The sequence below is a fragment of the Pleuronectes platessa genome, chromosome 3 (assembly GCF_947347685.1).
Source record: "Pleuronectes platessa chromosome 3, fPlePla1.1, whole genome shotgun sequence".
In the NCBI taxonomy this organism is placed as follows: Eukaryota; Metazoa; Chordata; class Actinopteri; order Pleuronectiformes; family Pleuronectidae; genus Pleuronectes; species Pleuronectes platessa.
The window spans coordinates 27,178,526-27,195,154 of NC_070628.1; the positions used below are offsets into that span (position 1 = coordinate 27,178,526).

The window sequence follows — 16,629 nt, forward strand, 5'->3', positions numbered from 1 at the left end:
CATTATTTGCGGCTGTGTTCCTCATAATTTTCATCTTAATGATACTCAGAATAGGTTTACACTAGTTTATGTAGTGTATCTTTCTTCAGTTAAACCTGTTATATGTATCAGTAGCTTTCGTGGCTGTTAAATGTTGCGCGTATGAACAAAGATATATTTTATCCATGGCTTTGTCAGTTACCTTCTGTCAAGCTGTGAATCACACTCCTCCTTCAGCTGAGTAAAAGTCACACCTTGTTCCCCTTCATCTCTTATATAAATTAACTATAATCTAATCTAAATTTAAGTCTTGCAGGTACATGCATTCTTTCCTTCTGCTGCAAGATTACAGTCGCATTTAAGATTCTCATGATATGTGAGAGAAGAAATATAAATAAGCCTTATAACACATTAGGACCCTTTTTTACCGTTCTGATGATATTACATTTTTCTAATGTAGATGATTTGTATTTCTGTATTTTTATACTCTTTATACAAGTATATGCTTGCTTTATTATACTACCCAGAAATCAAGTTCAATCTACGCGGCAAATGGCTAGCAGCAGTTCTTCCATGTTAATGATTGAGAGTTGTTCAAAGTTCAAAGTGGTGAAGTCAAACTGTGGAACCTTGATTCTGTTTTATTGTCACTTTTAATCTAACTACTAATTCCACAGACATTTGTCTGTCTGTCTGTCTGTATTCCAAGGAAAGACAGTGTCGAATTTAGCGCAATTTGGACACGCCAAATGTCTAGTTTTGCATGCCTTCATCTATGTCCTTGGATAAACAGTATTGATGGACAACTGGCAGCCAACGGGTCAAAACTGGCCTGACATGCAATGCGTGAACTTATATATGTCACATGTGACAACAGTAATCAAACCAATTCAGTTTCATTTTATGAAAAACATTGAATATCACTGCAAGAAACTGATTCTGGTTGTTCTTGAATGCCACAACCAACAATACATCAGGCCAATCAAACAGCCCATTCCAAACAGAACAAGCACTGCACTAGTTCTTAAACCCAAGTCCTGACTGTGAGGGTCACGTCTCATGTTGTACTGATCACAACATGTTGACGAGTCGTTTTTCATGATGTTTTCATGCTGTCTCATAAACTCTGGAGCAAAACAAACACTCAAACAAGTTTTTTCATGTGCTGATCAGCTCCTGATAACTAGTGATGAGTGTTTATTACTTAAATTGAGAGCAGGTCAGAGTGGAGGAGGAAACAGAAACTCCAGCTCGGTACAAACCAGCTGCAGCTTGTGCTCTGATCAATAAGCAGCTGTGACCAGAGAAACTCTGTGTTTCACTGTTCCACTGTTCTTCTACAAAGTCACTGACCGGCTGCTTCACGTGAACGAGCTCTGATCTGATCATTGTGTGTGTAGCGAGTGTGAACGGGGGGCGTTGCCCTGGGGCCTGTGTGCGTGCCAGTCACCCCTAAAAACACCCACCCACGTATTTTCTCTCACTCCTGGTATTTCACATGATGGCTTGATACGATAATGATTTAAAAAATGACGTGAACGTGAGTGAAGTTCACTCTCGCTGGAGTGAACTTCACTCACGTTCACATTCATCTTAGGAATACTGATTAGTTCAGTTCATCATTCATGACAAAGATGACCTTGTGCAACACCGTTAATGCATCTGGAATTTCAGTGACTTTAGACTTATTTAACTAAACTGTGCAAAAAATCCATTACAATTCATCACAATAAAAACAGTATACCAGTGTTTTTTCTTCAGTTTGTTTAATGTTCAAAAGGTGAAATAATAACACTATATGGTTTTTCATTAACACTGGGAATTCTTTGAAATACTGTACACTGTAGCCAAAAGAAAAATATATTCAAAGCTTTCTGCGATGTTAATTCGCAAGACTGAACCCCAAAAAGCAGCGAAAGAAGCAGCAACAATTCCAATAGTTTGTCATTTAAAAGTCAACTTCTGCTCTGTACATGTAAGATACACTGTTGATTTGAGACATTTTATTCAAATGATCAGCAGTCCAGGTTGTGATGCGCTGAATAGGCTGTTGTTCACACTGACACAGCTTTATGGAGAGAAGGTGGTGGTTGTCTCAGTGTCGGTGGCCAGGGAGCTCCTCCTCCTGCCGAAATTATACCTGAAGAACCTTTCTTGGCTCATGCATCCAAAGTCCTTCAGAAGCTTCAGGAGGTCGCGACGGAACTTTACTCCGATAAAGGCATAAACGAAGGGGTTTAGACAGCACCTCAGGAAGGCCAAAACCTGGGAGACATCGGTGGCATAAAGGAGATGATTCTCATAGTGGCAGTCCTTGGTTCCCCCTTGTGCTGTAACTACTGTGATCCAAAATAGAACCAGATTATAAGGTACCTGGCAGACCAGGAAGACACCTACCACAGCAAGAATCACCTTTATGGCCTTATTCCGTTCAAAGTTACGAGCTTGGCAAAGGGTCTGGATGATGCTGCTGTAGCAGAAGCTCATGACCAGGAGTGGAAGGACAAAGGCCAAAACAATCTGGCCTGTCTGGATGCCGATGCGGAGCTGGTCAGAACTGCTTGAGTACGGGGTGCAGGTTTTGTTGTTGATGGTGGTGTACATCATATCTGGTACGGAGAAGAGCATTGCCATAATCCAAATGACAGCTGATGACACCTTGCTGAAAAACACAGCTTGGGTGCGGTGGCGGTGAGCGGAGACTGCTCTGGAGATTGCAAAGTAGCGATCCACGCTGATGAAACAGAGAAGGAGCATGCTGCTGTAAAAGCTGACCTTGTAAATGGCATGCATGGATTTGCACACTATCAGGCCAAGCACCCACTGTGCCATGGAGTTGGCTGCCCAGAAGGGGAGTGTCAGAGAAAAGAGCAGGTCTGCAAAGGACAGGTTGAGCAGGTACACATCTGTCATAGTCTTGAGGCGCTTGAAGTAGAAGAAGGTTAGGATGACCAGTAGGTTTCCTACCAGCCCCAGGAAGCAGATAAGGGAGTAGAAGGTGGACATAAACCAGAGACGGAACTGGCGGTTGGATGCTTTATCACAAAGTATAGGATAGTCATCATAATCCACACTGGAGTAGTTATATTCTGGGTAGTTCATGGCAGTTGAATTCTCTTCGAACTGACCCAAGCAAGACTGAAATCAAAGACACAACACACATAAAATAGAAAAATGTGACTAATTGGTTTCCACTGCCCTTTGACACATTTTACTTTGGGAAATCTTTACTGATCATTTCCTTAAAGGGAATGGTGAGCGGGAGGCTGTGGTTGGTTATTTTCACCACTTGTCGATAGATATTGTCTATTTCACTTACCTTAAAAGTCATTATCCATATCAGCACAGATGGCACAAGGTTTTGAAGACCTGAAAAATGTAGTACATTTTTGAAGAAAATACATGGTAATAAATGAGAGAAAATATCCCTAATAAACATAGTGATAGGATGATATAATATAGAGTAATAGAATGATCAGTATTGTGCAGTATTGCATGCCTATCAAGATGGGGGACTCAAATGAGACAGTTAACAAAATTATGGTCAAACTGACACAGGAAAGGGTCAAGATATCGTGACAAAAGTGAAGCCAAAGCATCAGCTAGAATCACCCCCTAGTGGCTGTCTCCAGTTTTAGTCATAAACCCTGCTTCCTCCATGTTAATGGTGGGGACATGAACCAACCTGAAAGGCAAAGTGGAAGGATGTGGCGAGGCATTATCCATCTTTATAATACAGTCTATGATCCTGACCTTGAGTCCTTAGTTTGGATAAACTTCAGAAGTGATACTACACTTCTGATCTTATACCTTACAGTTACCCATAAAGTAACTGACAGCTGCTTTATATTCTACCCTACCTACCTGGTAAATGCCTACATCTTAAAGAACAACTACCTCTCATACAAAACCAATTCGTAATATATACTTTTGTTATTAACATCTTCAAACCGAGAGAAATAATATTTGAGTTATTTTCTTGGCCTCTACAAAGCTCCTCCAGAGCTCATCTGTTTTTACAATGGTACCCATATTACTAATAAAGGAACTTTTATGTAGAATTCCCTTTAAATATAGTGTGGCTGTCTCCTGGTTATATTTTGTGCTTCAGAATGCTATTGACACTGCCTTGCTAAATGTAAGAAGTAATAGGCTTCCTGTGCAGCCATGTGGTTTCTTATGTTAGGTTATTATATATTAAATGACTTACATAAAGTATACTTTTATAAAGGCTATGAGTAGTAACCATTAGTCTTACAGTTATTGATGCTATTATGGTGAATATCTTTTATTATATTTCAGTACAGACTGCTCCTTTGGTCAGAAAAGTTGATATTGATAAAAACTCTGTCTGCATGATGTATTTCTGGAAAAAAAAAAGATATGCCTCTGTGAGAAATAGTTTTCTTCAATTCTAGAATAAAGCAAATATTAGTGTGTATTAGTATTAGCAGTGACTGTGGTTGGCGGACTCCAGCAATAATGTTGACTGATGAATGGCTATAACGTACAGCATGGTTTAAAGATAAACCTCTGAAGACATGTCCATGCCGCCACGTGCACTCCCACATGGGTGTCCATGTTACAAATAACTTTGAATAAACAGTGTTATCACTTACAAAAACGACTTGCCCTGATTCATTTGATAGCTGTAAAGGGCACGAGACCTGCAAGCTGAAGTTCCCTTTTCACATCTGATTTGAACTTAAATACATTTGAGTTTTAATAATCTCTCGAACCATATCTCTTTAAATTTCATTCTGATGTTTTTCATTCAGCACAATGCACAACGCATCCTTAAATCTGAACGGTGATGGTACTCACCACAGACGGAAATCATGTTGACTGAGAGTAGGACGCTGTAGGTAAAGCCACTAAACACAAATGAGTTGAATGTGTTTGATGCTTGCTTCCTCTTGTTAAAATGAAGAAAAAAAGACTCCCTCAGCCAGCCCTGAAGTATCATGTGACAAAACTGAGAAAACCACAGACTCCACCTGAAATATTATCCGATTTTTATTATTGGTGCTGTAACATACTGTTAATTAAAATATATACGACTAGATCACTATGCGCTGCAATGGTTAGATTAACGTACTGTATTTGCTATACCTGAGACTGGCCACTGTGACTTTAAGGATATAATTGTAACCTCTCTCCCTGGAGTCTGTTTGTAATCTGTGTTCTGAAGGGATATTAACATTATAAAAATGTTACTACATTTAGACAAATTCCTTCCAAAAGACAAGGAAACATAAGCAAACCAAATTTGTGTTAAATGAATGTGTAGTTGAGCATTTTTGTGTGATTAAGTAAGTGTGTTTTTTTTTATCAGTTGTCAGTGACTATGTTTGCATGTCAGAGACAACCTCAAAAAGAAGAGGCAGAGGGCATTTTTTATGTAAATGAGTTTCAGGGAAATCTGATGCACTCAGTGAATCTGTGATTGTCCAGAACCACACGATTCAGTCTGCAGATAAGAGATCAGACATGGCTTACAAAAACCACACGTGTACTTTGACTTGCTATGTATTCAATAGTTCAATAATATTGTAGGTAAACAACAATATGCCTCATCTTTTTTGTGTACAATTATCAGTTTTTTGTTTTATTGTGTTCAGCTCTTCTATTCTACTTGTTACCTGTTACTCAGATGCTTTATTAGCATGACCATAGTAATAAACTGCATTTAGTTAAATGTTCACATTTGATGCAGCCTCCTTTTCCTAAATAAAGGAAGTTACACAGTAATATTACTTACGTCAATTGTTTTTGTATTACTATACACTGTAACATAGTATACAGTCGAGATAGACTTTTTCTATTGGACAGCTGAAATATTGTTTGCTAACCAACTCACAAGACCTGCACATGCTTCTGCACACCTGTATCTGTGGTTGTGGTTTCTTGCTTTCGCTTGAGGTAGTGCTAACCGCACAGTACAAAAAACAGCAAGCTACAATGCGATGTGCATTTTTAACATTTGCTATCAAAAGTAATTATTGCACCACTTTACAAGAAGCTGAAACCATACATCATAAATCTATTGTCAGGTGTCAGTCATTCTTTGGTCAGTAATGATGATCTTGGCACAACTGAACCCTCGGGGGAGGATTGCTGGTTTTGAAAAACAGGAAATCATTACAATTCCCCCTTGTCTAACCCACTTCCCCTACCTGTGCACAGGGCACAGGGCAAACAAGCTATATGCAAGCACTATATGCAGCAGTCAATGTGTGTTGCACGGATCTGCACACCAGTGTAGAGAATACTTGTGGTTGATCATCAGAGAATAGTTTTTCACTAAGTACGGCAAAAATGACATCTATATAAACTAAATTATGCATATTTAAACATCATTTCATAATAAATGTACATTTATACCACATCAAACATTTCAATTTTTTCAATGAAGATAGACCTTGTTCAGGGTAAAAAAGTTTATTGGTATAAATATGCAAAAGGAAATTCATTTCAAGACTGCATGTTTATGACTGCTCCTCAAGCTGTTTTACGACAACATGAAAATACATGTTTTATCAAACCTCATTACACAATTACGGTACATTTAAGTCTTCTGCTGAAAATTGCAATATTGACAACAACACAGAAATGTTCTAAGCGTACTGCTTTTGATTTGATTGACAGCAAGCAAACTTGAGAACACTGGTAGTTGAGCATTTTACAGAACTGATGATCATGTGGTATAGGCTACTCATGGATTGACTCAGCTGGGCCCAGAAAAACCAATACACAAGTATAATAAAATTGCTGATAATAAATAACAAAAAATAACTACTACTAAGGACTATATCTCCTGAGACAATACTGTCACTGTAATACTGATAGTAAACAAATATTCTCCTGCCAGGGAGATGGTCACTCAGCTCCACTCTTCACAAGACAGCCAACATATTTGTTTTAATTCGCAACATGCAGAAATAACAATAAAAGCAACAATGACACTACAATACAAAAGACAAGGTTTATATAGCACTGAACAATGTTTGTCTCATGTGACAGCTTTTTTTTCATATAGCCAGCCTTAATTTGCTTCGATCAGGGACATGCCAGACATAGTGCTAGAGATATGTATCAATATGTGCTGAGTTCTTTCAAATGGCAATGAGGCCTGTCACTGTATAGTTCCCTCACATGGACCATTGTGATACACTCTGCCGCCATTTTTCAGACAGGACCACTGATTTGTGGGCTTCAAGGGCTCTAAATGTTTTATTTATTTCGATTCAGCCCATGTCTGTGAGCCTTGGTGTTTTCAAACTGAACTAAAACATAATATTTGCATCAGGCTTGTTAAACACTGAGCCCACCTGAACACTGACAAACTGAGATGATACTGTGCAATATATATTATCAGGTGATCATAGGCTAACAGACCTAACAGCCTTACAGTTCATAGTCAGGTATGTGTTAGACTCAGTGGGCTGCTCTCGCCTTGCTGGGCCCCTCTGATGGCTCACTGGTCGGGGCATCTTCTGTCTGAGCAGAGGTGGTCTCTGAGCCAGTGTTACTGTCACTGGTTCCTTCCTCAATGGCTCCCTCTGGAACACTCTCCTTGTCCTCTGATGCCCCTTCCTCACTGCCTGGATGGGCCTCAAGCTCCTCTGAGGCCTTCGGCTTCACTGAGTAAAAGAAACCAAGTTACATGATGTAAAATCAAGTCGGCCTACATGGCACCAGAATCCACACATAAAGCCAATTGTGGCTCACCTGGTGCGTCTGTGGGGTTGGACTCTGTGTCCTCGCCTTCCTTGCTGCTACTTTCACTGGGAGGATTTAGCTCGGGCTTGTTGCCATGTGTTGCACAAATGTGTTTTTCTTCTTCTGCTAAGACACAGGTGGGGGCCTCTCTTGCACAGCGGCCCCCTGCATCCCTCTCACGTTCTGCCATCCGTTTACGAGCCGCCTCCTCTACTGCAGAAATCTCTGCAGAAATCTTCTCCATGTCCACTTCCACTTTCATACAGCACAGCTAGACAGGGCAGGAAGTGGGGTTTTAATGTTGACAGATGAAAACAATGCTGAACCCTTACGGTTGTTGTATGTGCTCATTGGAACAACATTTTTTACTTTACAGAGTTTAGTTTTGGCTGACCGTGTGTGTGCAGTCTGAAATGACTTCATTTAATTCAATAATGTCACTTAGAGAATGAACATAGTTTGTGTCTGTACATTAGTGTCTCATGTTAACTTCTTAGTCAGTGAATGGAAGTAGCTCTCTAAAGGATAAATGGCGCCGCCTGTTGTGGAGAGGGGACAGTGCATTCAGCTGCATAGTGCTGCATCTCATTCCAAAACAACAGTTATTATGGGCGCCACAAATTATAAATGATGACAGCAATATGATTGCCAGAACATGTGGATGGAGTTAGCAGCAGCTGGTGGCAGTAAGACAGATGTAGACGGGCACATAACCAGAGCTGCACACTGTACAGTCAAACATTCAAAATGAAGCTTGCGTGCGAGTAAGTGATGACCAAGAAGCCGTACCCTTTTGAGCTCAGTTGCGAATGACTCTGTGGCTTCGATGAATTTTCTTTTCTTGTCCTGGTGGCGGTCTTCAATCTGAAGCAACTCGGCCTCCAGCTTTCTCTGTGACACAAGACACAAAGTCACCATTGTTATGACATTTTAACCCATACAAACACAAAGCTGTCAATGTTATATCCCACTATAATGTGGAGAATAGAGCCTGACCACAGCGTGATCATACCTGGTGTACCATCAAAGACTGGACCTGGCGTTTAAGGACCTGCATGCGAGCCGTAGTAACAACTGATCGCACATCTGGGACTACGCTCTCACTGAGAATCTCGCTGATCAGACGATGGTTGCGTTGGAAACGGGCTGCAGCTGAGTGCTTTATGGAAAATCCGTCATCGTAATCTGAAGATGGGAAAAACATTTTTGATTTACGTTTGTCTTGTGTAATGTATTTTCATACGCCTATCAAAAGGCCAAGGGTAGAGTCACTAACTTCATGAATCAGAGGCTTTGGCAAACTACAGCACAAATGATTCAAAACAAAAGGATGCAAATACGGCTGTATCTAGAGACTGTAAACATCAGGAAGATATTGCTCAATATTTATAGAGTCAGAGTTAAGTACAGGCCATCACGTCAAAATACATCCTCAAGCAAAGCCAAACTGTTATTGTTAGGTGAATGGGACAAGTGGTTAATTATACCCCACTGCATGTGGATAGAAGTTTCAAGATATAGTCAGCTATTTTCATTCGTCAGCAAATGCTTGTAATGGTCTGAAATCTACAATAATTTAAACACAGGATGATGATGATGCAGGAAGGTAAAATCCAAAGAGTTCATCTACAGTGCATCATCCACAATAATCATCCACACTCTGCTGTGATAAACACCAGATGGATTCAGATAGGAATTCCCTTGAATATCAGTGGGCCTTTCATGCGGATATGTTCAGAATGAAACACATAACTACAATACTTATAGAACCATCTATGGTCTCAGCTTTGATAGCCATTGTACTAGTGCATTTATAGGTGTCCCTTTTCTCCTTTGCTCACGTTTTGTTAGGATGTTTCATTACAACATAAAACAGCTAACCTCAAGTCAGTTAGGATGTTTCTGCAGAAAGCTAACAAAAGCAAACAAAAAATTCACAATAGTGTTAGTTTTCCATACCAAAACAACAACAGAGATTCACATACAGCATATCTATGTGCAGAAACGGTCAGGCATGTTTGTTAGATTTAGATGTAATTAATGAGACATGGAGGATCTACAAGGTCTACAAGGCAATTATTAATTCACATCTTTACTGCGTACCAATAATTAATCACTATTAGTTTGGCTATTTAAATAAGGGATATATAAGATACCAAATGAGTACATCTTATCCTTCTACTAATTTACAAGATGGCCACCTAAATAAAAACATAAGCAAATCCAACAAATAAACTAATAGACTCATGCACTTATCAGAGGATTTACTTGATCATGGACTCTTCAAACCTGTTAACTGGTATCATCTTTACAAGGTACATTAAAGGCCAGCAAAAAGAAAGCCGGATTCAAAATACATTTAAAAAACAGAATTCGTTTTTTAATCTGCCTTTTTCCACTTGCTAACACTGCTCAACATGATAATGAAGTATAAACCATGTGGCACTCCTGGCTGGCTTTGTTGTGGTAAAACTTTGCTAAACCTCTCTGAGATACAAAAGCTCTCAGAGGATATTACTTGAACTTGCTGCTGCGGTGAATAAATGTGCACACCCTTGAAACTTTCCAGACAGCAGAAAATGGTGCTCACATTGGTGCTCTGACAGCAAAACAGGGAACTGTCACATAAGGTAACATACTCAGAAGGTAGGGTGCAAGGATCAAGCTTCTCCTCTGTTCACAAATTCAGTGGAGCTCAGTCTCACCAATGTGTGGGACATTTTCCAATTTTCCTTTTTTGCGTGAAGCAGCATAACATCAGCAGCAAATATAACACTTTAGCATAATGAACCCCTTGCAATGACTAATGTTGGTTCAGGTTATTTTGCATTAAACATTTTAGGTAAAACCATACACATCCTGTTTGCCCTAATGTCATGATTAGATTACAACGAAAACAAACTTTCAACAAACAGTGTAGACTTGTGACTATATCTGAGCTGTTTTGTTGCTGATAATATAGAGCAGGAGAAAGTGGTGTAAGGCAGCAGCTTAGAAAGAATTTCTCTAAGACTGTATTTATTAATAAAGCACAATATCAGAATATGTAGCCACCTGGAGAGTTAAATCTTATTTAATCCTAGACGTACGTGCAGTCTGCTGAGAACAAAACCCACTGGGGTACCAGCCCCATTGTTGACATTGTTTTGATGTAGGGTGTTTCTAAATAGCAATTGGTTTTATCTGTCGTTTTCCTGACCATCATTATCTTCTCCTGTAGACCAGGCAGATCTCAGACAAGCATAATTTCCGTGAGGTGGGTGTAACTCAAACGTCCTCTTTTTGCCTGTGTCAAACTGGTGTGTGCATCAGTCTTTGAAATGACAAGAAAAATATGGAAATTACGCAATTACATCGAAACCAATGCAAAGAATGCCTACAAAAAGTAAAAAGTTGAGCAATGCAAATCAAGTTCAATTCTGCAGAGATTACGTTTCAAAGGTAGCATTACCAAAAATCTGGATGGTTGTAACTGTGTAGGAGGAGGGAAAAACACAAGTCTCTTGGTGTGCGGCCCGGCAACACTGTGTGATGGTTTTACAGTAATTACAGCTCTGTCCCACTATTCTAAAACTTGGGAGACAAAGCATTTAGCTGAGTGGCCTTACCATCTGGTTCGTCTGCTGGTTGAATACTCATGTAAGGTTCGCCCTTGTCCAGTCTGGACTGCCTCTGACGGCTCTCCTCTTCCAGAGCTGCCTCAGCACGGCTCTTTGCATTGACATAGGTCAGGTACGCTGGCGAGTTGTGATAGGCCTTCATGCTTTCATTATACTCAATCTACGGTGGAGAAGACAGGAATGACAAGGAAACAGCGACTGCAAGCACACTCAACATGTGGATCCTCATTTCTATCAACTACGACAGGATAAGGAAAGAGGTTTACTCAGGACTGCAAGAGAGGAAGGAATGATGACTGGAGGGACCCACAACCGTTACAGACACATCTACTGGTCACCCATCAGAAAAGACCCATGAACACCCGTTGTAAAACAACCAACCTTCTCTGCTTCGTAGCCATTCAAATAATCCTGTTTCTCCTCATCAGTGAGGTCCCTCCACATGCCACCGATTATCTTCCCAATTTCCCATAGCTTCAGATCAGGATTGGAGGCTTTTACTTGATCCCAAACCTGGTGATGAGAACCAGACATGTGTGTGGGGTTGGGTTGGATTGGAGGTGCTATAGGTGGTTATCTCTTTGCAGAGAGGTCACAAACCAGAGGAGGCCGTGTGCTTTAAGCTCCATCTTCAAGTGGATCAATCCCACTATGTGATGTGGACTGTTCTAGCTAAGTCCTGGACAATGTCGGCTCGACACCTACCTCATTAAACAACCATTAGTGTCTGTAAAAAGAAATGTACATCTTACTCTGAGCTGATATAATGTTTTAAAAGCAAAGCATCCCTGTCTTCCAGCAGAGCACGCTGGTGCAAAGTGCAGCAGTTACACACTGTGTACTTACCTTACGACTATATCTCATGTATGGCATCAATGGCTTATCAGGTGGCTTTGGTGGTTTTGGGATATTTATTCCAGGAGAATTCTGTTAAAAAAGAAAAGAGTCAACTTAAGACATGTCGGTGTTGAGTGACCATTTATACACTCTCAGCTGAGTAGAGCTTGTGAAATAAAGCGTAGTGCGTACTTTGGAAATTTGACATTTAACCCCAATTTTTTTTTCACTTTTTTCACTTTCACTTTTACGACAGTTTTAGGCCACATTCAAGACAGAACCTTACAGATCACATGGAGTAGTGCTGGCAGTTAAAAAAAATCTCACCTAAGCTAAGATTTGCCCACCGTGAGAAACAATGCCATTATCAGAGTCAGCCAACCACAGCTTGCATGCAGCGACTAAATTACAGCTCAGCGGCCTGAGCCATGCTGAGCTGCGAGTCTGTAATGGCATGGCAACACTAATGGCATGGGTTACTTGACAGAAATGCAGACTTTGAAAGCCAGGTGGTATTTGAATACACATGAAAACACGGATGGACTCTTAGCCAGTATGCACCGTGATGCAGACAGCAAGAGTTTGGAATGACACGCATATTATATTCAGTCTCCGAAACAGCAGGAGTAAACCTCTAATCCTGACTATTCTCCAATATCTGCTCTTTGAGTGGAAATGCAAAAAACATACCACTGTTTGCTCTGAACTAAGTAAAGGTCATTGTTTTGTGAAATGCTTCAGTGCTATTCCAGAGGCTTCTGCATTGTCTTGCCTTGACAAAGCAAACTGACTGTTCAGTGTCGTGTTAGACTTAATTATTTGTTAGATAATAGATTTTATTGACATTTGTGATCAACTTGTTTTCTCTATGTTAGATTCTTACCGTTACCCGACTGTTGCTGCTTTGGCTCCCTCCCAGTCTGTAGTTGTTGTAGGCCAGATGGCTGTATGGGTTGTACCCCACAAACCCGGCAGTGTTGGGCATTTGCTGATGGAAAGAGATTGAGCTCGTCAGTCTGGCTTGGGGATTCAAAATCAAATGGAAATCATTTGACAGAGCACAAACTGAACTGAAAATGAAGTGTCCAAACACCAACATCAGTGTAATGTGGGATACTCAGGTGATATTCTGGGATTGGTGTTGGTTACACTGAATACTCACAGTTGAAGGGGCAGGGGGAGGGGGAGGGGCATAGGATGGTCTCTCTGTTGTGAAAGAAAAGGTCCAAATGACACATCAGCTCAAAGAAACAGAAAACTTATTCCAGTCCAAAATCCATCTTTGAATACTTTCTACATATAGAAGCATCACAGATCAGCGGAGACCTATATCACTGGAGTTCACCTTTAATGATTATAAGACATTAATGAAACTCCAGTGTAATGATCACGTTTCAGCAAAACAGTATGTCTGATGTATTTCAACATTCATTTTAATGTCAACACAGACAGAGATGTAAAGAACACCCCCCCTCCCAGTTCCTTACTTGACATCTTAGTGGAGACCAGTGGGAATCAGTCTGTTCCAGTCATTGCCTATGCAAATCAACACGAAGTACAGCAGGATAAGTTTTTTTTATAAGGTGTTGACAGTTATTCATACGTGGCACAAAACATAGACATGCCGATACTGACTGACAGATAGCAGAGCTCGCTAACACTGCATTGCATTGACGTTAGCTTGGACTGGACGTGATTATGAACAGTTTGAAATAAAGGTGGATATAACTTCAGAAAACATTTTGTTTTCGTGAGGGAACTGATATCAATACCAGCGTGGATTTGTTCAACCTTCAGTGACTTCATGACTGTTTTCACGTAGTAATCGATGAACGGTTAACGTCAGTATCTCCGGGTGTTCACCTGATCGAACGCTGCATCGCTACCAGAACCACAACGCTAGTTAGCTAGCAAGCTAGCGTTAGCACATTTTCGTGTTAGCTCGCAGCGGCAGTCTTTTGAGGTTCTCCTCAGCTAACGTAAGGTTAGCTAGTCTGCGGCTGTATCCAGCAAGTACAGTAGTTAACGGGAGTGAGGTGACGTTACATGTGTTTTAAATATAAAGCTCTGACTGCAGACGAAGCATACGTGTGGTTAGCTCTGCTCAGTTAAGTTGGACTAAATAACCAGCGGACTGACGGCGAGCTAGCTGCTTAAGTCGCGTAGCCATCTCCATGAAAAGAAAATGACATCGGAGAGACAGTAGCATGCAACGTCAAGTCAAACCGACGCGTCTAGAGGCGAACGGCTTCCCACTGGTTTTAATGGTGATAAGCAGGCATGTGTGCTGAAGTGATGGCCAAAGCGACTCACCCTAAAACCTTTAGTCTCCACCACAGTGTGCACGTTGTGGCTTTGACAGGAGGGCTACCCACACCTAGCTCAGAGAAACGATCCCCACTAAAGTGAAATGGGGTCCACTCGTGAGATTCCTGCAGAATCTTCCAGAATCGCACCCCCACCCTCTCCTCATCTCAGCGGTGCCTTGCCTTCGCCGCTGATGCTCATCGCCCTCAGCTGTCACTGCTGCAGCCTCCATGGATGCAGGTGACAGCAGAAACACCTCAAGGACAGAAAAAGAAAGGTACCATAACAAGGCAGGGCTGCTCAACGGGCTTATACACCTCATGTCTGCAGCTTTATCTTTAAGCTGCAGATGTGCACCATCACAATACCTGTCAAAAAACACAATGAAGCCTCCTGGGTTATATAGAAGCTGACCTACATTGTTGCCCTGACTGCAAAATACATTACTTCGTGTCAAAATGTGTCATGTCAGCGCAGATGCTCTGCAGCTAGCACCCATTCTTCTCTACAAGGTAATAATCTCATAATAAAAAAAAAGTTGGAATGATTTATTATGTCACCACAGCGTAAGTTGCCTTGTGGACACTTCACAGGCTGCTAAGCTTTTGAGAACAATCAACGTTGCCCTATTCACTGGTCCCTTGTTGTTAGAACTGAAATACTTTGCATTCTTGTTCACATTGTTTGAGAGCCACCAAGGTCAATAGCTGTAATAGTGTGTTCACTAACGATAACACTTCTAAGCCTGGAGGATTTAGCCTACATCTCTGTTCATTCAACCTGAATAGTACTTGTTTTGGATTTGTTAATTGATTGTGTTCATTGTGACCCTGTTTCTTTCTGTTTACATTGCACACTTGAGAGCTTATTTGATTTATGCCTGACCTGCAGCCTTTATAGTATGCACGCACACACTGTTGTGAGCTCATCTCCAGGTGTGGGGCTTCAACTTTGTTTCTTTCAGCGTGTGATGACCAGAGAGCTGTTGGACTGGACAGAGAGCAGATTCCTCACAAAGCATGGGCTGCAGGGCTGCTTAGCGCTGGACACCTGTGATGGACGACATCTGGAGGTAGGATGGAGGTCACATGCCTCCTGTCAGCTACTGTGCAAGATTAACGCGGACACTCACACAGGGCCTCCCTGCCACAGCTGGGGGATTGCGGACGCCCGGGGGCAGAAGTGGGCCTGTGACATTTTGAATCAATCAGAGGAAAACCCGTAAAGCTGTTCTTGTAATGCAAATTCAGACCCAGTTCTTAAGCCATACAGAGCTCTCCAAAATGGAGTCAGGCAGTGGAACTAAGCAGACTTGAAAGTTGACTCTGGTAGAGGACAGTGGAGGTATTTTTAGAAGCTCCTGCAGCTAGATTATTATGATGTATCATTCCAGAGGTGTTCTCTTGACAAATGCCGAAAGTATTATCTTTAACCTGTCTGACCATTGGCAAACGGGACAGGATTCTACCATCACAAACATAAAGACACAACAGTCTAAAAAGCTGAAAAAGAGATTTAGATCAAACTTAATAAGAGACTTCAAAAGCTCCCTTGATAAAAGCAAGAGGTAGACGGATAAACTCAAAGTATTCAAAAAGATTTAGATCATTTTAATTCAGAGGTGGAGCGTATCCTGGAACACAATCCGGTTGAACGATACAAACACTTACCTCGAACAGTAAGTTTTAAACTAGGGGTGGGAAACCTTTTTTCTATCAATTTTTTTTCCAAAACAACTTGCTCAAACAAATCCTCACCTTTGGTAGTGCTATGCATGACTTACAATGATAGCAATTCCCTTGTATCACTATATACTTGTTAAATTATATTATATTTGAAATGAAAGCCTTATTGGTCTCGGCTCATTCTAATTAGAGCTGCTGTGGTGGACCGGGCTGTCCAGGGTGGGGAGCCACAGAAGAAGTGAAAACAAAGGGGATGTGAGGACTAATGTAATCAAATATTCAATTACTGAAGGGCACCATGCCCAATGCCTCACACCCCCCATTTAGGGCCCATTCTCAGGGGAAATGATTCCAATGTCAGCATTTAGTGAATTTGTTTGGAAAGTGTGACACTTTAACAAATGATAATTTATATGTAAAAGTCCCACACTCCAGTTTAAAGGTTTAGAACTACAATAAACTATTCAAAACTTCGTAGA

General features: G+C 41.0%; 2 protein-coding genes across 4 annotated transcripts; both read right to left on the minus strand.

The window, feature by feature from the left end:
• Positions 1-1,584: 1,584 nt before the first annotated feature.
• ccr7 (chemokine (C-C motif) receptor 7) lies at positions 1,585-4,914 on the minus strand. Of its 2 annotated transcripts, XM_053419333.1 has the most exons (4): positions 4,804-4,914; positions 3,299-3,348; positions 2,377-3,117; positions 1,585-2,244 (listed from the first exon to the last, which is right to left on the minus strand). In XM_053419333.1, the coding sequence occupies exons 1-4, from the start codon at positions 4,817-4,819 to the stop codon at positions 2,050-2,052; spliced, it is 1,002 nt and encodes a 333-aa protein (XP_053275308.1). In that variant the 5' UTR covers positions 4,820-4,914; the 3' UTR covers positions 1,585-2,049. The 2 variants fall into 2 exon arrangements, with proteins under 2 accessions (XP_053275308.1, XP_053275307.1); XM_053419332.1 differs by having other exon boundaries at positions 1,586-3,117.
• A 1,487-nt stretch (positions 4,915-6,401) lies between these two features.
• LOC128436588 (SWI/SNF-related matrix-associated actin-dependent regulator of chromatin subfamily E member 1) lies at positions 6,402-14,725 on the minus strand. Of its 2 annotated transcripts, XM_053418368.1 has the most exons (11): positions 14,472-14,725; positions 13,646-13,694; positions 13,321-13,364; positions 13,042-13,146; positions 12,168-12,248; positions 11,703-11,834; positions 11,310-11,481; positions 8,714-8,886; positions 8,491-8,592; positions 7,711-7,972; positions 6,402-7,622 (listed from the first exon to the last, which is right to left on the minus strand). In XM_053418368.1, exons 2-11 carry the CDS (start codon positions 13,650-13,652, stop codon positions 7,417-7,419), a joined length of 1,284 nt encoding a protein of 427 aa, XP_053274343.1. In that variant the 5' UTR covers positions 13,653-13,694; positions 14,472-14,725; the 3' UTR covers positions 6,402-7,416. The 2 variants fall into 2 exon arrangements, with proteins under 2 accessions (XP_053274343.1, XP_053274344.1); XM_053418369.1 differs by lacking the exons at positions 13,321-13,364; positions 13,646-13,694; positions 14,472-14,725 and having other exon boundaries at positions 11,703-12,048; positions 13,042-13,102.
• Positions 14,726-16,629: the final 1,904 nt, after the last annotated feature.